Source organism: Cyprinodon variegatus, unplaced genomic scaffold (genome assembly GCF_000732505.1).
Source record: "Cyprinodon variegatus isolate N-32 unplaced genomic scaffold, C_variegatus-1.0 Scaffold451, whole genome shotgun sequence".
NCBI lineage: Eukaryota > Metazoa > Chordata > Actinopteri > Cyprinodontiformes > Cyprinodontidae > Cyprinodon > Cyprinodon variegatus.
The window spans coordinates 325,874-350,500 of NW_015150904.1; the positions used below are offsets into that span (position 1 = coordinate 325,874).

The 24,627-nt window shown below is 38.4% G+C and overlaps 2 protein-coding genes across 3 annotated transcripts in view; both read left to right on the forward strand.

Annotated features, from left to right (window-relative positions):
- Window positions 1-796: 796 nt before the first annotated feature.
- LOC107093865 (cGMP-dependent protein kinase 1-like) lies at window positions 797-13,107 on the forward strand. Of its 2 annotated transcripts, XM_015389171.1 has the most exons (20): window positions 797-920; window positions 1,138-1,330; window positions 1,439-1,562; window positions 1,729-1,895; window positions 4,547-4,660; window positions 7,286-7,391; window positions 7,540-7,603; window positions 7,730-7,807; window positions 8,038-8,132; window positions 9,567-9,632; window positions 9,771-9,848; window positions 9,929-10,025; window positions 10,148-10,287; window positions 10,972-11,061; window positions 11,255-11,396; window positions 11,488-11,651; window positions 12,295-12,417; window positions 12,558-12,620; window positions 12,709-12,775; window positions 12,858-13,107. In XM_015389171.1, the coding sequence occupies exons 2-20, from the start codon at window positions 1,141-1,143 to the stop codon at window positions 12,939-12,941; spliced, it is 2,052 nt and encodes a 683-aa protein (XP_015244657.1). In that variant the 5' UTR covers window positions 797-920; window positions 1,138-1,140; the 3' UTR covers window positions 12,942-13,107. The 2 variants fall into 2 exon arrangements, with proteins under 2 accessions (XP_015244657.1, XP_015244658.1); XM_015389172.1 differs by lacking the exon at window positions 797-920 and having other exon boundaries at window positions 1,310-1,330; window positions 1,439-1,632.
- Window positions 13,108-14,589: 1,482 nt separating this feature from the next.
- The window catches only part of LOC107093877 (long-chain-fatty-acid--CoA ligase 1-like), a 21,387-nt gene continuing 11,349 nt past the window's right edge, over window positions 14,590-24,627 (forward strand). Inside the window, exon 1 of the mRNA XM_015389189.1 lies at window positions 14,590-14,671. Coding sequence (XP_015244675.1) covers window positions 14,605-14,671 — 67 coding nt within the window. The 5' untranslated portion in view covers window positions 14,590-14,604. The remainder of the gene's footprint in view (window positions 14,672-24,627) is intronic.

A 24,627-nucleotide genomic window follows, 5' to 3' on the forward strand; every position in this document is an offset into this window, starting at 1 on the left:
ATAAATAAAAATGAATACTTCTGCCAACAAACAAAAAGGGCAGAAAAGACCTATCACTATAAGTCTTTTATTTAATTATAGGATTGTTTTAAAGTGTAGGTTAAGGAATGTAAAACATCTATATATGATTTGATAACATTTTATTATATAGGGTATATAATGCAGATATTAATAGGGTTCATTAGTTTGTTTGTAATGGGGTTTTAATCAAAACATATTTTGAATTAGTGGTATAGAAATCAAACTAATGGAAAATTAAGTGATCTTTAAAACCACTTGCTGCCTCTGAGGTATGTATTTTTTCCTTAGACGATTTACCTTTTGTGTAAGAAACATAAATATTTTTATTTACTTTATTTCTTTATTACAGCCTGTGTTTAATCCAAAGATCATCCAATCTATGCTTCTATCTATAATCTATCTAAGTTAACATCTAAATATTTTTGCTTTTCGTTGTTATTCTTTATTATTGTACATCAATAATATAAAACCCAATTACACATAAGTAAACATGAAATAAAATAAAAAATTAGAGTAAACACTAATAGAGGACAGGAAGAAAAGTCTGTCAGAGCACACAGCGGAGCCTTTAATTTCTTTTTAGTGAAATGATTAATGTTCTCTTCTCAGTCTGGTGGATCGTCCCCAGGGGCTCCTCAAACTCTCTCTAAGGACCCACTGACCCAGTTCGGATCCAGTCCATGCATTTGTCATTACCCCCCTCCCTCTCTCGGACAGTGTGGGTCATGTGATTGGCTGCTTGCGCTGTCTGTGCAGCCTTGGCCAGCGGGAGAGAAGAGCATCCTCCTTCAGTTGGCTGCTTAAAGAAGGGATGTACACCTGTCGCATGTTAGACATGCACAAACCTGCAGGATACAAGTGAGACAAACCCCCCTGCAACGATATTCAGGCTGCACAGGGTAAGAAACATGATTGTGTGTGTAGTTAGAAATCATATATGTGGATTTATTTCATTGTATTTTGTTCAAGTATGTCTATAGTCAATGCAATTCCATTTCTATTGCCTTAAGTGTCCTGTACCATAACGTAAAATATAAGTATGTCATCTATATCTATCTATCTATCTATCTATCTATCTATCTATCTATCTATCTATCTATCTATCTATCTATCTAGGGGATGGGTACTCTTCGCGACCTCCAGTTTGCACTGCAGCTAAAGATTGAGGAGCTTCGACAGAGGGACACACTAATAGATGAGTTAGAGCTGGAGTTGGACACAAAGGACGAACTCATCCGTAGACTGCAAGAAGAACTGGACCGCTACAGAGCCGCCCTGTCCCTCCCTGGACCCTCTACAGTGGTTGCAGGTAGACGGAGCTTGATGCTTCAGTCTGTGATATTTTGGGTCCAACAAGTGCCACAAGCTCTAATCCTGACCTAGAAATGGATGGGTGTTTTTTTTCCTCCTTCTATAGCTTCTGCAGCTCAAATTGAGGACAACCGGATTACAAAAAGGCAGACAGTCATTTCGGAGCCCATCACTCCAGAACTCATGACTTTCGCTGTGGTTTCTCACAGAAGCTGTGACAAAAGCCAGGAGTAAGAGCACGGACTGTTGCCTCAGTTCACACCAGCAAAGCTCTCACTGTCATTGACTGCTAATCAACAAGTATCATTTTTAGATCTCTTCTAAGCCTCCATCAGACCGCATTGAAGGTGATTAATGAGCAACAGTGTGACATCTGTCATATTTTCATGTCCTCAGATCTCAAAGGCTGATCCAGGCAGCGTTTTTGAAAAATGACTTGTTGAAGAACCTCGATGAAGAAGAAATCAAGGCAGTCACTGCCTGCATGCAGCGAACCGCTATCAATCAGGGCTGCTTTGTCATCCAGGAGGGATCCTCTGGGGATCAGGCCTTTGTTTTAGAAGGTTGGTACTTTTCTTCTTATGATCAACAGCATTAAAATGCTAATGAGGACATAGTAGATCTTAGTGGTGCTCTAGTACTGCCAGACATGATCAAGTTCACTTTAAATTTGCATTCTCTTACTGATTCTTTTTGATTTAACTGGACAACCAGATGTCTGTCTAAAGCAAAATTTATACATCAGACAGACCTGGGAGAAAATGAAAGGGAAACACTTTTATTATGGGATGAAACTTTAAAGAAGCAGTTCCAAAAAAGTAAAAAAAAAAAAAACAATCCACTGGACTTTGTTTCCAAGTTTGAAGACGTTTCAATTCCCATCTAGGAAGCTTTTTCAATTCAAAATGTGAAAGCTTTTTCAAAATGTCAGAAATAGCGTTGAGTTTGAGGCTTTGTGGAGTGGACCAAAAACAAAACCTCAAAAGAAGCAGCAGATAAATGGTTCATCTGAGTTTGCTGAAGAGGAGTCTTTGCTTATAGGCTGTCAGCACATCTCATGTTTCTCATCTCATGTTTCAAGGCTCTAGACTCTTGAAAAACAGGACCACACACTATTACTGTTATTAAAAATGCTACTTATAATTAATGCTTTTCACATTTTGTCACATTATAGCCACAAACCTCAATGTTGCAAGAAAAAACCCCATTAAAATATAAAATAGATGTGATGGTATGGTAGAAAGCAGTGGGCCTACTGGTTTCTAAAACATACTGATTAAATTAGAAATCTGAGTTAACAGAATATTAACAATGCACAAATATCAAGTAGGAATTAGTTAAATCATCAAGTACTAAAATAAATGAAAGAAAATATATGAGAACATTTTTGAAACCTAAAATGTAGATGGTAAAGCATTTTTGTTTTGCAGTTAGGTCCACATGTCTACACTGCTCAAAAAATGAAGGGAACATATAAACAATGTAGTATAATTTCAATAAAATCGAAATTCTGTGAATTCAAACTGTCCACATAGGAACACTGAGTGGCCATTAATTTGACATGCTGTTCTAAAAATGGAATAGCCAACAGGCGGAAATTATAGGCAATATGCGCAATTAGCAAGACACACTTAATAAAGGAGTGGTTCTGCAGGTGAGGACCACGGAACATTTCTCAGAACCCATGCTTTCTGGCCAATATTTGATTTCTTGCTGTGAAGCAGTGGTAACACTGGTAGCCTGAGAATGACTTTACAACCCACACAAGTGGCCTAGTTCAGCTCATCCAGGATGGCACATCAATGTGAGCTGTGGCAAGGGAGTTTGCTGTGTCTGTCAGTGTAGTAGCCAGAAGCTGGAGGCGCTACTAGGAGACAGGTCAGGACACCAAGAGACGTGGAGGAGGCTGTAGGAGTGCAACAACCCATCAACAGGACAACTACCTCCACCTTTCTGCAAGGAGGAACAGGAGGAGCACTGCCAGAGTCCTGCAAAATAACCTCCAACATCCCACAAATGTGCATGCGTCTGCACAAACTGTTAGAACCTGTCTCCAAGAGGACGGTATGAGGGCCCATCGTCCACAGGTGGTTTTGCTCACAGCCCAACACCGTGCAGGACACTTGGCACCTGCCAGAGAACCCCACTACTAGAAAACTGTGCTCTTCACAGGTGAAAGCAGGTTCACAATGAGCGCATGTGACAGACATGACAGAGTATGGAAACATTGTGGAGAGCGATCTGCTGCCTGCAACATCCTTCAGCATGACCGGTTTGGCAGGGGGTCAGTAATGGTGTGGGGTGGCATGACCGGTTTGGCAGGGGGTCAGTAATGGTGTGGGGTGGCATTTCTTTGGAGGGCCACACAGTCCTCCACGTGTTCGCCAGAGCTAGCATGGCTGCCATCAGGTAAAGAGATGAGTTCCTGAGACCTCTTGTGAGACCATATGTTGTTGCAGTTGGCCATGGTTCCTCCTAGTGCAGGATAATGCTAGACCTCATGCGACTGGAGTGTGTCAGCAGTTCCTGAAAGATAAAGGCATTTAAGCTATTGCCTGTTTGCCCTTTCACCAGATGTGGATCCGATTGAGCAAGTCTGGGACATCATGTCTCAGTCCATCCACCAACGTTAAGTTCCACCACTGATTGTCCACTAGTTGGCGGATGCTTTAGTCCAGGTCTGGAAGGAGATCCCTTAGAAGACCATCCACCACTTCATCAGGAGAATTCCCAGGCATTGCAGGGAGGTGATACAGGCATCTGGACGCCACATAGAATACTGAGCCTCATTCTGAACTGTTCTAAGGACATTAAATTAAAGTTGGACCAGCCTCTAGAGTGTTTTCCGACTTTAATTTTGTGTGTGACCACAAATCCAGGTCTCCATTGAGTAAGACATTTTTGTGTGTGTGTGTAATTTTGTTGTCAGCACATTCAACTTTGTACAGAACAATGTATTCAATAAGAATATTTCATTCATTCAGATCTAGTATGTGTTATTTGAGTGTCTCCTTTATTCTTTGAGCAGTGTATATTCTTTATCTAGTCAACAACACAGATAATATTTGATAATAATTATGAAAAACAAGCATAATATCTCTTCCAGTTTAAAGTTTAAAATAAAATATATATGTGTGGTGGGATTTTTAATATAACTAAATGTGGGAATGTTCCAACTGTGAGATAATGTGTAATTAGTTCATTTTGTTGCTAGAAGGCAGACTGGATGTGAGGAAAGATGGCCAGCAGGTGCTCACCTTTGAGCCAGAGGACATGTTTGGAGAGGTGACACTCCTCTACAGTTGGACCCACACCTACTCCGTCTCAGGTAAAGGTTGTGCCAACAATTGTTGTACGGAAGCCTGCTGAGATCCCGTTTTGATTTAAACTGTAAAAGAAGGAATATAAATAATGACCCTGAAAATTAAAAGCATGCAGAGTTCTGGTGCAGTGTGAGACAGAGGATGCCTTTGGAATTTAAAATAAAAGAACCTTTTGAAATCTTAGACAGCAATGCCGCTTCACATGTTGGTTGGTTTTTTCTTAGGGATGTGTAGAATTTCAATCATTTACCACCTTTCCCTGCAACCCTGCATTAGTCAGAACATTTACAAATACAGATGTTGATCTGTCATTTCTCCTGTCATCTGATCTCAGTGCCCTCTGGAATAACTTTCCTAGCCATCACCAAGGGTATTTGGTGTATTTTCACAAATAAATATCTATTAGATGTGGGTAAACAGGCTGTGAAAATGGCTAGGATCAGTGTAAATGGGAAGAAATCTCACTTTGTTTGCCATCGCTGAGCCTCTAATTCTGTCTTTCAGCTGCTTGAGAGAAGCCAGCCATTCCAATTTACCACTCACCGCTATCTGTCTGCTCTCTGGTAACAGTACTCAGCTCACAGTGACAGCCTGTTCTCTTTTGTTCACTGCCCATTATTGTCATCCCTTCCCTTTGGGTTCGCTCAGGGCCCACAGTGCTTATCTCCTTCCTGACATGAAAATAGTTTCTCTTTGCGTTTGAATCTGTCCTCGAGGCTTTGGTGTAGTGATACTGGAGCAGATGTTTCAGGAAGTCTACAATTAGATAGAAGGATACTAAACCCTTTGAATGTTATCCACAAGTATTCACATCACAATCTAAACATTAAATATGTTTTATTTGTATTTTTTAATGGATGCAAAGTAATGAAGACATTTTGAAAAACCCCAGTAAGCAAGAGAGGGCTGGACACCCTGTTCAGGTCGCTGGTCTGTCATACAGCCATACACACACCCACACACACTTAAATCAAGTAGCAATTTAGAGAGACAAATTAACCTCTCTTACATATTTTTGGACTGTGGGATGAAACTGTACCTGAGAAGAACGGATGTAGAGGGAGGACATGGACAATCCAAGCAGAAGCTGCACACCTGGGATTTGAAACCAAAACGCTGTTGCTGCAAGGCAGCATTGCAAACAAATGCACCACTATTTCAACCTAAAAGGGATTCATGTTTAATTTTTTTTTTCTACATTTAAAAATGCTGCCTGTGGCTTGTTTTCATATTCAACCTCAGTAGGTCAATGCTCAGTAGAAGCAGTTTTTCTCTGCAAATTGCAGCTGCAGGTCAGCTTTGTTCATAGAAGCTGGAATTGTTTTTATAATAATAGCTAAAGCCTATTTCGGTGTAGAGACTCTGTGAACAATAGCTTCTTAGTTGTCTTAGATTTGCTAGGACATTGGTGGTATGTTTTGGGGTCTTGTAATGGTATAGGGGAGTGGTTCCCAACCCTCAGGTGTCTCCTTGTTGCATCACCCCAGAAAAGATGATCAACAGGCTTCTGCAGCTCTTGATTGCAGAGGAGCCCTCCTCTGAATCAGGTGTGCTGGAGTTGGGACATAATTAAAATAAGCAGGGCAGGGGTCCCAGAGGACAAGGGTTGGGAACCACTGGCATAGGGTGAATCTTCTGCAGACTCTAACATGTTTTCTTGAAGGATTATTGTATATTTAGCTCCCCCTGTCTTCCTGTCAGCTTTAAGCTGCCTCTTTTTTCTTGCTAAATTAAAACAATCCCACTGCATGATGCTGCCACCACTGTGTTTTATTGCAAGGATGGTTAGTTGATAGTAATATGTGAAGGAGCACATTACCCCTACAAGGTGTTCGCTAATGTTCTCCAATAAACTTCTACTGAACAGCTGGATTTATTCTGACAAATCTTTTCTTTAGGAAATTGAGCTAAAAATAACATAATTTTGCCAGTATTTGCATCTAGTTTCAACTTCACAATTCTTTACTTATTTGGTTTATCCATACTACATAGAATACATTGTAGATTGCAGCTGCATTGTGACTATTTGGGAAATAGTTAAAGTTTATTGAAATGATATTTGCAGAATCGCATACAAGAAAAGAGGGGAGAAAAGAGCACCGAGAAAGGCTGATGTTATTTTTATCTGCATTTAATGACCTGATAGGTATGAAATAAAAAGCAGTAGGCATAAATGAGATGTCATGTGGTGATGAATTAGGAGCTCAGACTGTTCAAACGGGGAAATTAAGATATCAGGGCTAAGCCATCTTATTAGATATTGGCTGTAATTAAAGCGTCTCGAGGACATCTACTTCCGTTTGCAGGAAGCTTCCGTGAACCAATCAATATGGCACATTATTAATTTACACCACTTACAAACTCTATTATATAGAAAGAGGGTATTTATGGCGGTGGGAATTAGATTAGATTTATCTTCAGTGTCCTTTCTGGGACTGAAAAAGGAGAAATTTTGAAGGCAGCCTTGACCTAAACTGGCTGATTTTAGTGCACAGCTGAACTTTGGCTCCTCAGCCCCAGACGCCGCAGGCAGTGTCGGTCTGCTATTCTCTGTTGTGTTTATATCAGCGCCCCTGTGTCACTGACACAACCTTTATCTTTTCCCCTTGCCTCTGTCTTTTGATGTGCAGCACAAACAGACAGCAAGCTGTGGGCTATCGACCGCAGGAGCTTCCAATGCGCGCTCACACAATGCGGCCTCAGACGCCTTTCTCATTCAGTGGAGCTGCTGAGAAGGTGAACATCAGACTGATATTCTAAATATTGTCTGCTCCCTTTTATTCTTCCTGGAGCTCTATTGTTGTTTTTGCCTGTGAGACATTTTTTGTTGATATATTAGTTTGGGGAATGTAATATGAAAGTTGGAGCTTCTTTTTGTCTGCAGCATTCCCTTTCTCGAGTCGTTGCCAGACAATGTCATCAGAAAACTGTCTCTGCATGTGGAAGAGGTACAGATTGTTCTCGTCAACAGATTTTGAACCTTTTTTTTAGCTTTCATTTTGCCACAGCTGTGAAATGTAGGTGCAACAGCCTCAAAACTGTACTTTTCCCTTTCTTTTCTTTCCCAACTTCAGACGAGTTACATAGATGGTGACTACGTCTGTTGTCAGGGAGCCATTGGAGACAGCTTTTATATCATTAGCAAAGGCCAGGTAAAGTTAAATGCCCTCTAACAGCAGCTCACATAGAAGCAGCCTTTCAAAGAAAAAGATTTAGACTGAGTCCAAATGTCAGAGCTGCTTTAGGAATAATTTGATGATGGGGATGAAAGAGTCTGCCTCTTGTCTGCAGTGTTCATCTCCATCATAAAATAATGACTACTATAATGGGGATAATAGACTGCACATCTTCTCTGCAGTTTTCATCACCATTTTCTCTTTAGGTGAGTGTGATGGAGAAGAAGCCCGGCCGCCAGGAGCAGACAGTTTTGGCTCAGCTCTCTGAGAGACAATGGTTTGGAGAGAAAGCTCTTTGGGGGTAAGAAAAGAACAGTGTTTCATTGAACATGACAGATGTCAGCAGATACACACTTTAGGTTAAATATTTAAACAAACTGGCTTCTTTGAGAGGTACACCAATTACTTATTGCCACAAATCACTGATCAAGTTGAGTGAAAATCAAACAGATAATCAGGATGGGAAAGAACAGTGATTTGAGTCATTTTGTACATGGTATGGTTTTTGGAAAAAGAGAAAAGCACTGTTCATACATTTCTGTTGCACGGATGAAAAAAAATCTCTGAGGACGTTGAGCTCAGAAGAGAATATGCAGACATGTTCAGGATGCTACTATAGCTAAAACAGAGTGAAATTACGAATTAGACGGCTGCACCAAAGTTAGGCATTGAGGTGGTAAAAATGACAGCTGGTCTGAGTCTTAATTTCAGCTCCAACATTCAGATGATTGGAGAAGTCAGTTCACGCTTAAGGCTGCTTGTAAAACGTTCCTCACGTTGAGCTGTGAAATATAGCTTGCAGGAATCTATTGTTTATGATAGACTTGGCCATGAGAGTGTCTAAGTTCATACTCATCATCCTAATCTTTCCCTTCTACCTCCGGTTGGATTAGTCTGAACCTTTGAGTAAATGCATTTATATAACCTTTACTTACATACAGTTAAGTAGTGAGGATCTTACACATGGACGGTTCTAGATGGGGGCTAAGAGGGGCCGGTGCCCCTGTAGACCTGATCCTGGCCCTTGGACTAAAAACGTACACTGCAAAAATTGAAATATGGGTGAGCCAACTGATATTGATATATTTTTGCCCTTTATTCGAAGAAGTGTGATAGACAATCTGCGAAAGATGATTTACATTTAAAATTAGAACAATATTTCTTACATCAGTTTTTTCAGTGTAATACTAAATCATTTATAATTTATTAAGCTCCGACAGAGAGGATAGGAACCGGTTTCTCTGTTGGACCAATTTTACATTTTTCCTTTACAGTTGACTCTATTACAGTTTTTCAGAGACTGCAGTCAGCTTTAAGCTCCAGTCGTATTAATATTGCATCATGGTTTTTATTCGTTAGATCACTGGTCTACAACCATGACTTTCTGGTTCACTTAATATAATAATTGATGAGCTCTTGCTCAAGTTTTTGTTGTTTTTTGTTTGTGTGTATTTGTTAATATTCTGCTCTCTGCGATCATAAAAAAGATCTGGACTCTGCTGTTGTTTTGAGTATAGTCCAATTCAGGGAATGTTGTCAAACAAATTATTTAATGCTGGAAAATACAAACTTTCAGCAGCTATCAGCCACTACTTATAAAAGAGAGATAGGCCCTTGCCTTGTTAAAGGATAGTTTGGGAACTAAAATACTTTTGTTTATACATTCCATTCCTTCTAAAAATATAAATACAAATTGTAATTAAATTCTTATGATTATCCTTTTTTCTGCCTTCAGAGAAACCACTTGGTCTGTAAATGTTGTGGCTGTTGGTGAGGTGACATGCTTGGTCATAGACAGATGGTAAGCTGAAGGCTTTCTGAGCTCATGAGATACATTTTGAGTGTATCTGCTTCAGTTTATATTCTCTAATGCATTTATTTATTGTGAATCTTTTTTGTCAGATACACAAAGAACATTCATTATTTATTTGTGTTTCAGGACCTTTAGAGATGTTATCGAAGGTTCTGGATCTGACAGCCCTCCAAAGCTGCAGCAGAGCGATGAATCAAAAATCGAGTGAGGAGCAGTGCAGCACAGTCTTGTTTTATGCCCACGGAAAACAACAAACACCATTTCATCTGTGTTTTCCTCCACAGGTCCAAGGGGGATCCTGCCTCCCTGGCATCTTCCACCTTAAGCGATTTTCAGATTATTCGTACTCTGGGAGTTGGGGAGTTTAGTCACGTAGACTTGGTAAAGAGTTGATCTTGCAGCAGCCCACTCGTAATCACACAGATCCCAGAGCTCCTGCCTCATTGATATTCCTCATTTCCACACACCTATGTATTGAATTTTTTTTCTCTCATTGCTTTCAGGTGCAGCTGAGAAGAAACATCAGGTGTGTTTTTGCCATGAGGGTCCTGAAGAAGAAGCTCATCCTGAAAAGCGGTCAGCGTGAGCATATTCTGAGAGAGCGCAGCATCCTGATGGAGGCCCGCTGTCCATTCCTAGTCAGGTGACTTTTTTCAACTGGTTATAGTGTTTTGCAAAAGTCTTAACACCCTTTTAAACTTTTTTCCATTCCACCACATCAAACAGCATGCTGTTTATTTACAAATATAAACAGCAAAATATAATCAAGTGATAAACAAAAACAGATCATGACAACAAACTGAGGACCTAAAAAACAAGTGATTGCCACACTTTTCAGTTTATGTCAGCAGTTTTGAACAGCTTGTGTTGTCGACCACATAAAAACCCCATTTAAATATAGAGATGTCCAGATACAACTTTTTCATTTCCGATACTGAGATTTCAGCTTTGAGAATTGTCCAATACCAATATTGACCCGATACGATACTAGCATGAATCACACAAGTAATATTAATAAAACAGGGAACAAAAGTCAACAACAAAAAAGTATGAAAACAACTGACCCATATAAAATTAACCAATGAGTTACAGAAACTTTTAACAGAAGTGTTTCTATCAGCATGAAAATATCAGAGATTTTAGATGTTGGCTGATGAAATCCAATATCAGCTTTTGGCTAATTTTGGACCGATATCCGATATTAATATAGGATCAGGACATCCCTATATTAACATAAGTCAGTAAGTGGTTGTAATGTGAGAGCAATGGGAAAACATTAATGGGGAAGGGCTACTTTGTAAGACTGTTTTCTATCTGTTGATCACAGACTATACAAAACGTTCAGAGATGCTGAGCATCTTTATAGTTTGACAGAAGCTTGTCTGGGTGGAAATTTGTCCCGTCTACTCAAAGAAAAGTGAGTATGTTAAACTACACCAACCTGACCTGTTATTTGATTTTTTTTTTTGTCTTCTTTTAACATCAATCTACAGATTTGAACTAATGCATATATTATTTTATTTTGGTTCAGTGAATCACAACCTTTTGTTTTATAAAAAGAAATAGTTTCTTCTTCTGCTCAACTTGAGAACTTCTCCATTATTTTTCAGGGGAAATTTAGATGAAACCAGCACTAAGTTCTATACAGCTTGTGTTGTCGAAGCGTTGAGTTTCCTCCACTCTCAGAGAATCGTCTACAGAGATGTCAAGCCTGAAAATGTTGTTCTGGATGAGCAGGGTTATGGTAAACTGGTAACTACAAACTGACCTCACCTCCGTGTTCTGTTTGCTTCATTTTATTTAGGGATGTGGGCAATACTGACTGTACTGATGTCTACTGTAGATTAGCTCCAGATGTCTGAAGAGGGTTGAGGAGGGTAAGAGGACATGGACGTTCTGCGGGACGCTGGGCTACATGGCTCCTGAAATCATCCTGAGCAGAGGACACAGTACAGAAGCAGACCTTTGGTCACTGGGTGTTTTTGTGTTTGAACTTCTCAGCGGTAGGTAAGTTTTCTACGCTTTAGAAACAATGCTTTGTTTTAAACTGTGGTGATGTAAGTAAAGTGAAATGGAGCAGGCTTGTAGAGCGGTCACATCTTGATCTTTTCCACATTTGGTCAAACTATGTCATCCCTTGTTGGAATTTCATGCGATAGACTAACTTACTGATGTTATTATTCACAGACTTAAGCAAAAGGATACAACCTGATATGAATAGAAATCTGTGATTTGAGACTGCAGAATGACACTGAAGAACATTGAAAATGGCCTAGTCAAAGTCTAGACCTTAATCAAACTATAAACCAGGGGATTTAAAAGAGGTTTTTAGAAAAGAGCTATTTTACTAAAATGAAATGGAGAAATTTTGTTGGATTTGTTGGATGTGCAAAGCTGACAACCTCAAACTCTGTGGCTTTGAAAATACAAAAAAAATTGCGAATTATTGACAAAACACTTATGTTACAAATTATGTTTGATTTCTTTCCACATCATGATTATTCCCTGCTTTTTTTGTTTATTCTTTCACAGTTAATCTAATTGAAAAAAAAAAAGACATGAAACCAAATGGGACCAAATGTTGAAAAGTTTTAGGTGTTTTCTGACTTCGAACAATGGTTCTGGATTGAATTATTTTTTTCTTCTCCAGGCTTCCATTTGATGGTTCTGACCCCGTAAAGATTCTCTCAGCATCGGTTTGTGGCATAGATCAGTCTGAATTCCCGGAATCATTCTGCAAAGATGCCTGCGATCTCATAAGAAAACTTTGCAGGTATGAATATGGTTCAACATGACCACAAAAGCCAAACCCAGTCAATGTATTGTGATAAGTTTTAGTGTTATCTTCCATCACTTGAGGACAGGAAGTAGATGGTTATTATTTATGTTTGTTTTTTGCTTTCTATCACCCAGGGGCAAACCTTCAGAGAGGCTGGTCAGTCAGACAAACGGGGCCAAGGCCATTCAAAAGCACAAGTGAGAACATGAATTCATTTCATCAAATAAAAATTCTGAGCACTGCCTGTAAACTAAATATTTAATAAGATACACCGTTTGTCTTCAGGTGGTTTAATGGATTCAACTGGGATGGACTTTGCAAAAGAAAATTGACCCCTCCACTTATTCCTAAAGTATGATATAATCAGCTGGACTTATCTAATTTTGTTTTGTGACTAATTTCTCCTTTTTTCACACCTCTGTATTGCCTTACAGGTCAGCCTTCCTCTGCAAAGTGCAACATGTGCTCTTTATTCCTCAGAGGCAGAGGAGCTGTGCACAAACTGGGAGGATTTCTAAATAGAAATTCCAGACAAAGACACCTTTCCAGAGGGCATACCTGCAGATCCCTTTCACAGAAGAGCTTAGACTGTTTCAGACGCATAAAACCTTTATAGATTTACATAAAAAATACTTGCATAAGAAGTCTGTGGTTTTGCAGCTGTCCAAAGAAAATCAATAAACAAATGTGTTGTATGAGAGTTTCCCTCGTTTCTTCTCTGAGATTTGTGGGGGTGGGGTCCTCCTTAGTGCATAAGTGGACCCAAAGAATGACGTTAGCTCCTGTTAAGTGTGAAAGAATGAGGAAGAAAAAGGAAGTTTCCTCTCTAACTTCAAAATAAAGTAAATAATTGGGAAGACTTACCTAAATTAACAGTTATCAGAATCAGAATCAGAATCAGAATCAAGTTTATTGCCAAGTAGGTTTGCACTTACAAGGAATTTGACTTGGTGTTGTTGGTGCAGACAAAAAAACAAAACAAAATAGCAAAATAGCAAAATAAGATAGAAAAAAGAAGCTAAAAAGTGCGCACCAACACACCGTGGCTGCCATCTGCGGCGCCATCATGTTTTAAGATTGTTTCATCCTAGAATGTGCATTGAACACTTATTTCATCTTTTTTTCTCCCCAAAACACTACTATTAAAAACAAGTTGATAAACTTACAGATGCATTATTTACTGAAACAGATAAATATATGTGTAAATTCCACAACATACTGTAACAGAAAAGGTTGGAGAATAAATGAAGATAATTGTTCAGTTCTCACTTCTTGTCACTTTTATTATTATTTATATGGTTGTTTTTTAGTTATCAGATTCTGATATCTATTTCAATTAATAATTGATAGTTAAATTTAAAATGTAGAAGTTATATTTAAATATACCAATTCTTCACAAACAAAGCCATTCTGTGTAACATTTTTCAGCTTGTTGCAGCTGCTTTATATGGAAGAGGATTAGGGCCACTGAAAAAAGAAAAAAGTTAACTGATTTTTACATTTTATTTCAGTTTAATATGGGAAATTAGTCAGAATTCTGACTTTTTTCTCAGAATTCTGACTCTAATCTCAGAATTCTGCGATTAAAGTCAGAATTTTGAGAAAAAAGTCAGAATTATGAGATTAAAGTCAGAATTATGAGATTAAACTGAGAAATCTGAGAAAAAAGTCAGAATTCAGAGATTAATGTCAGAATTTTGAGAAAAAAGTCGCAATGCTGAGAAAAAAATGAGAATTCTGAGATTAAAGTCAGAATTTTGAGAAAAAAGTCAGAGTTCTGAGATTAAACAGAGAAATCTGAGAAAAAAGTCAGAATTCAGAGATTAAAGTCAGGATTCTGACTTTTTCCCCATATTAGACTGAGAAAAAATGTAAAAAATCAGTTACCTTTTTTTTCAGTGGCCCAAATCCTCTTTCCTAGCTTCATCTTTAATCACTGAAAAAAAATAATTAATAAATAATAATAAAAAAATATGCAGCCGTTTCTGGCATTTACTAAATTATATTAAGTTACTTTAACTCAATTGGTTCATGTTAGAAGGGTAGGACATATAAAAAAAAAAGTGTTAAAGTAACTAAATATGATTAAGTAAATGCCAAAAGCGGCTGCATTATTTTTCTAGTGAAAGTTCAACCGGAAACCTGCTTTTTGTAACTTGACAGCTGGACGGATCCAGATGGATGTCCTGCAGGAACACTGAACTCCCGGCGCAATCAAACTTCTTTCCCAGGTCTGCTTCTCACCCAGGTAGGTTTCCTCTGCAGCTTTTCTGGATTGTTTTAACTTTGATAACTTTAACTTTTATTTTGGAGGCTCGGCTCCCCAGCAGAAAAGTTTTACAGCAGCAGATCGCAGAGAGTCTGAAGCTGAAGCTGTTAGATCTCAGAGGAGGTGAATGAACCTGTGTGCAAACTGCTGCATTAGGTGGAAATAAACGGAGATTATGGGTGTGGATATGAACTAAAGCAGGTATTTCATTTAGAAAGAAGAGTTTGCGCACATCTGGCTGTAAAACTCTGATGCTTTAGGTATGTTTGCATACAGCTGAAGTAACGCTAAAATGTATAATCCTACAGAGGATTCATTTCAGGCAAATTTGTTTTTTCTTGTTGCTCTTTTTTTTGTTGAAACATTTGCAGATACAATAGCCTACTATATTCAGTAAATAATCACAGTGTTTTTTTTTAAATATGAGAATTATTTTACAAAAAAAAAATAGATTTATTGATGAAAAAGCTTTCAAAGCTGAAGAAAAGACACATTTAAATCTGAAATTATGACAACACTTGACCTTTAACTTAAAAGTAACTCTTTACTCTTACTAATCAGTAGACTAAGTAAGTACTTTTAGTTTTTGTAACGTGGTGATTTGATCGTGCAATAGTGTTTTTCTGTTTGTTTTTGTTGCTTTTTTTGTGCAACTGTGTCCTATTCCTTACAATATTAGAAGTTAATACAAACAGTGTAATACTATATGTCTACTTTTATTTTGCAAAAATACTTTCTCTGGTGAGAACCACAGCAGCAGGTTCTACAGGTTCCTTTTTTTTTTTTTTTATATTGTCCATGATGCAGCTGTCAGGATTGTGTATGGGCGGAGTCAGATGTCCAACTCCAACCTCAGACCATTTTGATTTCATTTAATCTGGATTAAAAATTAGTGTTTGGTTAAATTAATGTTTTAAGTTATAGATTTATAAATGTTTTACTTTTTTAAAATTGCATTACAGCTTTCACTATCACTTATTACCCAGAAAAAAACATTCACTAAAAACTACACAATGTTACTTAATTCAGGATCAGTTGTATGATGAATCGTGGTCTGAGATTAGACACACAAGAAAATTATATGGAACCATGAGGTTGTATGGTGAGAGGTCAGATTTAGATGCCTGGCCACGCCCACATGCTTCCATGCAGAAATATGTCTTGAATAACTTTTGATGCCCAATTTCTAAAGTCTATGATAGTGAATTTAAATTCTATAACTAAAAGTTCTAGGAGGATTTTGCTTAGATACAGTATGAGTAAATGAGAGAAAATGGCAAATTTTTTCCAAACCAACTTCCTCTGAGGGTTGGACCATGGTTCCAAGAGACTTTTTTATGCATTCAGGTGGGTTATACATGTGTCCCAAATTTCATAATCGTTGGTTAAAGCATGGCTTCGATCTGGTTTACATTTGTCAGTATGACGAGCAGCATTTTCGCAGCAAAAAAAAACATTTTGATAACTTTTTATCCCCAATGCCATTAGGTTCTGCTTAGTGAATTTGAAGTGTGTAACTCAAAAGCTCTAGGAGTAGCTTGCTCAGATACAACATAAAGTAAACGAGTGAAAGTGGCACCTTTAAATTATGGCCGACTTTCTTCATTATACTTTTTTTGTACATCGTGGAGGCATACACATGTGTGTCAAGGTTCATAATCCTCAGTTTTAGCATGGTTTGGGGCTAGCTGTTTTAAATTAGGCCACACCCACCCAACATTTGGCTGGATTCCTGTGTGGGGTAGGACTAGGATCTATCATGGCGATTTTGAGACAAACAAAATGCCTCACTTCACCAAGCCATCAAGGAAGTTAACTAAAACTCTCTTTGCCCAAAACAAAGTTAGAGCAACAGGTTATCTGCCTAACTGACCAGGCTTCATGTTGATGGGGTTAAAGGTGTCAGAAAGGGAACCTCCCAAGGGAAAAAAATGACCTTCTTCTCTCAGGGGGCGGGGCTTTGATGGTTTCATCATTTGCCCAGCCAGTACCGTCAGGCACTTAAGTGGATCAATACTCTCAAACTTGGTTCAATTTGGATTTTCTTTTGTAGAAATTATTGAATTTCAAATAACTTTAAAAGAATGCTAATTTGGGGGTCTGGCCGTGCCCCTTCACCATACTCAAAAGCTCACGATTTTGATAACTTTAAATCTCATACGCCTTACCTGCATACTGACCAAGTTTGAAGCTCATTGCTTAAAATCCCTATGAGGAGTTTGTTAATGTTCAATATCAACAAAAATGAAAAATTGACCTTTGAACCGAAATGAAATAAAGTTGAACATAAAGTTTGGTGTGGATGAACTTTATTTGCCTTCAAAGAGTCCTGACCTCAGCCTTATGGGTTCACCCTCAGCATAACTTAGAAAGGAGCTTGAAACTGGTTTTCTCATCTAAATATAATATTTATAGTTTTCCTTTGTGAGATTTGAACAAATTGGCTGAAGATGTAACCAGTGTCATTTAAGTAGCAGCAGAAGTTTGAAACCAGGTGGCTCTGGTCCTTTTCAGACAGTGTTTTCCAAACTTTGTCAGCAGACATTCACATGCAAACCGTAATATTTAATTACATCTTTGCACTTTTCATCTAATCCAATTGAAAATAAGAATTTGGATGATTTCTGTCAGTGAATAAACCTTTAGAATAGATTTATTTTGTTGGGAGATAAATTGACACTCGCTTCTCTGCGACTTTATTGTTCATGTATTGTTGTTCAGCCTCATTGTGCATCAGGGTATTGGTTCTTGTGGAGGCCGTGTTTAATGCATTGCCTTCTAGCTAATTCTATTGTAGGGAAAGTGTTAGTAACATCCAGCCTTTCCTGATCTTGACAGAAAAAATCTTTAGGTTACAGGATAAAAATAGTCACGTTTATTGTGGCCTTGGCTCTGGCTAAAAGGTCTAAATCTTCATTATCTCTTCTAGCTACTGTGTAGCCATGTTTACTGCATTGAACAATCAGTTTTTCACATAGTGATCTTTATTTAGCTAAAATTAGTACACATAGCTGATATTTGAAATAGAACTGAGCAATATGATAGGAAAACAATAAGTATTTAGAGATGCCCCTTACATAATTTCTATAAAAATAAAATAAATTTTCTTATCTAGTAAAACGGTGAACAACTCCCATTATTATAATATATAAAAGGTCTGTAAACTTTGCACCTCTAATCTTTTCTCTTTCTTTTAAAAATGCTTGAATAATGTTGGCACCACATACATACATAATGTTGGCCTGTTGGCCTCCATGTCTTGTCTAACTGAATTTTTAAAGCCTTTTTTTTGTATGTCGGCACCCAGAAGATGCTTTATTGACAAGAAAACTACTTAAAAGTTATGCCTAGATAAAAAGTTGGAACCTGGTTCTTTTTTGCTCCATTAACATGAAGATTTAATCCTTCAAAAGAAACAAAGGCTGCATTGTGTGTGAGAGTCCAAAATGGTTTCTGGTGAATTTGAGATCTGCAGAGACCCTGTTTTGTTCTGCTGAACGTAGAGGAGTTGGATGTAAAGCTTCTTCATTAAATCTTCCTGTACAAAGAAAAGATGACATCATTATGAAGTGAATATCCCAGATTAGGTCATGTCTGACTGGGGACAGTTGACAGCAGCATGGTACAAACACTTGTATGAAGGAGTCTGTAGGGAACGCCGGTCCCGCTGCTGCCTGTCCTGTGGTGTTGCTACAAAAAGCAGTGGTGTATTTAAAAACCTCCCCCTCCTCATCTCACCTCCTCCAGCTTTCTGGGTCATTCCCTGCTGTTGTTCAGGTCACAACAGAAGCCTACTTAGCTGCTGCTCGAACCTTTCACTTTACACTTTGTGTCATTTTTAAAGATTACTAATGACGCCGCAACCTTGTTTCAATGAAACCTTAAAATATCATTCCGCTTTGTTACCGTTTGCCTTTGAAAAGGATTTCTTTGCAAGGTTGTTCAGTGTTTTGGAAAAAAAAAAAAAAAACCTTGAGTTTTTTTGTTTTGTTTGTTTTCCCCACAGTCCTATTAAATATTGGTTAGAAAACTGTTGAAAAAATTGATAGCTGCTAGTTTGAAATAGAAGATGGAATTTCAATTAAAGTTCCCAACGTTATGGTCTTTTTTTTTTTTTTTTTTTTTTCTCATTTGGTTTTACAACCTGTGTCACAGATGTTGCCAGAATATGGTCTGGAGTTTGCTGACAGTAACATAAAGCAAGGCAAACGTATTTTCGTAGCAAATTTCAGCAACAAGAGTGTTTAAATATCTTTACATGATATAAACAAAAATCAATAAGCAGTGGAATAATACTGGCAAGTAAAGAAGAGGAACAAAGAAAATGTATCCTAGGTACAGTTCAATGTGTGTCCTTCTAGCTCCACATGTCCATATGCCCAATAGGATAGTATATGCTGGATTAAATGTGCTTCTCATGTGAGAGCTTTGATTATTGCTGTTAAAGACTTGCCAATGGCTTCAGATTTTACTAAGTTGGAGCAAATGAAGAAAAGGATCTTTAAGGATTCCTCTGCAATTCTCTTTTTGCCATTCAGAATCCTGGCTTTTCTCTTCTGGTTGATTTCTTCTGATAATCCAACAGGATTTGGATCTGAGAAGTGAGACGGGATTAGAAGAAGATTGCTTGTGTGTCTGTTGAACCATTTCTGTGTTGATTTAGCTGTATGATTTGGTTTATAATCAAACAAACAGACAAAACAATGGTATTTCTTTTTTTTATTGTTGTTTTTCTATTCTGATTAAAGTTATATTTTTCATGTCCTGGTAGTTCAAAGAACTTCAAAAGAAAAACAGTTTCCCATTTAGTGCCTCTGTATGTGTTTGTTGTAAAAGTCTCAGTCTGAGCCGTTAAATGTTCACAAAGATCCAGGTAAAGTCTTTAAATAGTTTTGTAAAAACATGTTTATGTTTGTGATGGTAGGACAGAAAATATTGACGGAGACTTGGTGACTCCAATGGATCACTTACTTTTTAGATTATATTCTACCTCCTCTACCGTGCTTCTTAATGTGTGTGGTGATGGGTGGATGTAACTCCTCATCCAGTCAGCTTTGTAGCAGAAACCAATAACTGCTCCGACCATTGGTGTAGTCTTCTTATATGTGGAGATATTTCCAAACTTCAACAATCATCTGCCTCATTTAAAATTGTGTTATTTTGTATTTCAATAAGCAGGTTAAACAAACACAAGACTCATATTCCTCAACTCTAAAATGATCTAACCTAAGGTTGGAAACTCTTGAGTTTTCAGTTTCATAAAAGCTTCTGTTAGTTAATCAGCTCTAAGTAGGTCCATTCAGAGTTAAACATGTGTGTAACAAGTATGAAAAGCCATTATCAGTGGAGCGCTGATTCGACAAGTCACTATGACAACAGGCAACAAGAAGTGCCTATTTCACCCCATAGGAAGAAATGAAATAAAGAAATGGAGAATGTGTTTAAAAGACAAAGAAACAGCGTTACAGGTAGGACCTGTGCATCATCTCATGGGTATGTTTAATCTGTCTTCCATCCATCCATCCATTTTCTAACACGCTTATCCCGAGTTGGGTCGCGAGGGCTGCTGGTGCCTATCTCCAGCAGTCATTGGGCGAGAGGCGGGGTCCACCCTGGACAGGTCGCCGGTCCATCGCAGTGCAACACAGAGTCAAACAGAACAAACAACCATTCACACACACTCACACCTAAGGAGAATTTAGAGAAGCCATTTAACCTAACAGTCATGTTTTTGGACTGTGGGAGGAAGCCAGAGTACCCACGCATGCTCAGAGAGAACATGCAAACTCCATGCAGAAAGACCCCGGGCCGGAATCTGTCTTCCAATAAACAGTAAATGAAGAAAGGCTTCAGACTGTGCCAGTAGGCTCATTAGGTTGTTATCACTGAATGAATCCTATCCCCTGGTAATTAATTGTCACTTCGGAATTAATTAATCTATTCATGTGTAATCTGAAAAAAAAAACGCAGTAGTTCTTCACAAAATGTTTAAAAAAATCCTAATATTACACAAACCAAAAACAAACAAATCTTTTATCCTGTCAGCTGAGTTGTAGAATCCTCTCCCTATAAATATTTAATTCTCAGTGTATAAACGCCAATCATCATTTAATAAGATCCTTATCAAATGGATATGCAATATTTGTTTTTAAAAACCTAATGTGTCTAACTTACCCAGTGAATGATTTTTTAATGTATGCATTAAACTATGACAAAAATCTCCTGACTAAATCAGGAAATAAAACAATGTGATTAACTTTAAGGAGAGCGGAGATGGAGAGCACTCTAAGTTTACTGAACAAAACCTGCTCCCAACCACATCAGGGCTGGGGAGAATGTTACCATGGCAACAGAAATGGAGGATGAATAATCTCTCTTTGTGAAACCTCAAGAGTTTCCCTGATTTCAGGTTTAGAAAACTTAAGAGTTTTTATTAAGCCTGCTTTTTGAAATCGACCCTAACTAAGTAAATGTGATAAAATGGCAAGTTTTGGATTATCAATCAAGATTTCTTACATTTTTGATTGATCTAAATATGTGTTAAAATTTTGACAGCAGCAATGTTGCTGAAAACAAACAGATTTATGGTTTTTGTCTAATAAATACATCCACTCAGATTAAAGGTCTGATTCTTGACCCATCTTGTTGGTGGAAAGCGTTGGAGGGAGATGTTAATATAGGGATGGAAATGTAAATAAGCAGCTGTGTTCTTGCAGGGTTAAGGTCGAGCTGAGATTTTTGCACGGGCGAGTCGCCTGTTCAACTCGATTCTTCTAAAAACAAACCGTTCTTGAGACGTTCTGTCCTATCTGAAGCTTTAAAGATTTTATTGAAAGAAAGCAAACAAAAATAGCCTTTGACCGTTACTTTTTTACACTACTGCTGGCTTCAGTCCAAGTTTTTTATTTTTATTTTTTTATAAAGCCAGTTTGCGGTTTCGGATTTTTCCCGCCAGCAATCAGCGCAGAATACTTGTCTCTCCCCAATGTTTAAAAGCTGTTTCTGCTTGTCAGCATGTGCATGGACATGCAGACCGCCTCAGGCCTCCTGCTACATACCTGCTTCCTCCCTATGATCTTGCATCTCACTGCTTCACAGCTTTCTGTGCGCGGCCTTTAACACCACGTTGACTGACATTCAGTTAACTCCCGTTAGAAACATCTGGGATTGTTGACATTTCTTCTTTACTTGTGTCAAAGTCCTACCTGATCTCTAGTGTTGAATTTTTTGATTATTCAAATGTTTTTTTGCAAAGAGGAAACGGGTCAGACTGACTGCATTTTTGTAGTGTCATTTCTGTTGTCTCATGCCTTTGGGGAGTAAACGGCTGGAATACAATGGTCCTTGTCTGAGCCCTGATGAAAGCTGGTGAGAGGGGACGGATGGGGGTTGAGGAATAGACAGGGGAGGAAAAAAAGGGGGGGGGGGGGGGGTGCAGGAAGTGCTCTTTGCTGCACACAGTAATTTTTTATGTCAACCTGTTTGTTTTCCATTTGTTTGCCTTATAAAAGCCCTCCAGGGGATCAACGACGTCTTTGCTGCTTCAGCAGGTGTAAAGTGGAAAGTAAACGGCTTTAGCTTGCATAGATTGCTGCTTTGGAGAAGATTATCAATCCTCCAAGGAGGAGCGCAGCTTCGCTTTGCCCTAGAATAGGAAGAGAAGTGACACAGCATCACAGAGGAGGGAGGGGTCCCTTGGTAACCCCCACCCCGTCCACAGCCGGGTGCGGGGGGAGAAAGTAGGTGAGAGGTTGAGGCGTATTCAAGAATGGGAGTCAAAGTGGTGAAGTGGGGGGGTTTATTAGGGAAGTGGAATTTTGTTTTCTGGTAAAAGATCAAATCAATTCTCCAGAAAGCTACAGTGACTCCCTGCTGGGTGTTCTGTTAAGAGTTAGATTGTGAGCAATTCATCAAACTCGTTCAGTGCTGATACAAGCGGTGGAGTCTGACCATGAATCATTAGGGTTAGACCTCAGTGATCCACATCCGTCAGCTCCTCGCTGCACCACTCATCCGGATTATTTTTCCCCTTTCTTTTTCTTTCCGTTTTCTTTTGGGTGAAACTGTGGCAGAACATGACTGAGAGTAACCTTAGCGCCTGTTTCGGTTGGGCCAATCGTTATTACTTCCTGATGTCTCTCCACCAGCCCTCCCTGTGTGTGCCCAAGCCTTTTCTTCTCCTCCTCGTTCCTCTCTCTCTCTCTCTCTCTGAGCAGTGCCAAGCCTGGGCGCTTCAACCCCATCACCACTCTGTACTGGCTGGATTCTCTACTTTCACTTTATTCATTACCTCCCTATTTCCATTTCATTTATTGCAGTTCGGTGAACAGATTTCACAGATCAGATATCAAATTGAAGCTACAGGTCATCTGGAAAGTATTCACAGCGCTGAACTTCCACATTTAGTCATGTTTAAGTCCTTTTTTTTAAATGGTGTTCAGTTATTCTTTTTTGTTTTACTCTGCGGCAATGTGGAAAGTTTATTTTTTTTAATTGTTGCAAACAGAAAACCAAGAAGTAACATTTAAATCCTTATTCAGAACCTTAAAGCTGAGGTCTTTTCTTCGGCTTAGATGGAATCCACCTATGGTGAATTCAGTTGATTGGACAAGGCTAGGAATAGGAAATCATCGCAGAGAGCAAACACCAAGCATGAAGGCAAATGAACTGTCTGCAGACATCAGAGAGAGGACAGCCGTGGGGCTCAAAATCTGGGGAAAGATACAGAAAAAAAAAAAAAAATTCTGCTACTTTGAAGGTCGCAGTAAGCACCATGGCCTCAATTATGTATAAATAGAAAAAGTTTGGAACAGCCAGGACTCCTGCTAGCAGAAAAGAAGCCCAGCATCTCTGCAGCAATCCCATAAAGCCTGTGTGGTAGAGCGGAGGGACAGCTGCAAACTCATTCATAAAAAGCACATGGTCGTCAGTATAAAGTTTGCCAAAAGCCAGCTGAAGGACTTTCTGACCTCTGAAAACAAATTATCAGCTTTAGAGGATTAAAGACTGAATGCTTTGCTGTGAATGCCAGACCATTATCTATGGGAGAAACAGGCACAATACCATCCCTATTGTGAAAGCATGGTGGTGACAGCATCATGCTATGGGGATGTTTTTTTGTTGTTGTTGTCTTCTTTTAGAATTAGAAACTGGTAAATTGTGAGGATATAGGGATTTTTTAATGCAGGAATGTAAAGAGAAATCCTGAAGGAAAACCTGCTCCACCCTGATTTTGAGCTTAGAAAGAACATTTCTATAGGCAGCGTTTACCCAATTAACATATTAGGGTATTCTATGTAGCTTTTTGAGGATGAAATTGGTTTAACACCATCTGGAATAAGGCTGTAACATACCTAGATGTGTAAAATGTCAGCACCTTGAATACTTTCTGGATGTATTGTGTGTTAATTAGAAGAAATCTGCATTGGGGGGTTATGTTACTGGTGCTCCTTTTTTGACACAATGCCAAAATATCAACAAGTTCCTCTTACTCTCTTTATAGCCCAGATATTTCTGTCACATTGTTAGGTTATTGTCATAAAAGAAAGGATGACAGAGTTAAAGCTTTTTTCACATATATGTGACATTTGTTTTGGACAGTCAAGCAGAAAACACAAATCAGTTTAAATGAGAAAAACCAAAATTCTGCTGTATCCTGTTTTCACACAGACACAGACAACGATAGAGCATCTTTTGATTTAAATTTAGCATTCATTCCTCTGGGTAGGATTCTATTAACATCCTGCAGCATGACTCCATCATACTTTAGGTGTTGCAGGGATTCACAAAAAAATCTAAATCTAGATAATTCCCTTTTTCTTAAAATAAGTGCATTTGTTCTTAAATTGAGGAGGTAAAAGAGACATTTTGCCAATGGAACAAGACAATTTACGCTTAAAATAAGAAAACACAATTGCATTGTCTTATTTCAAGTG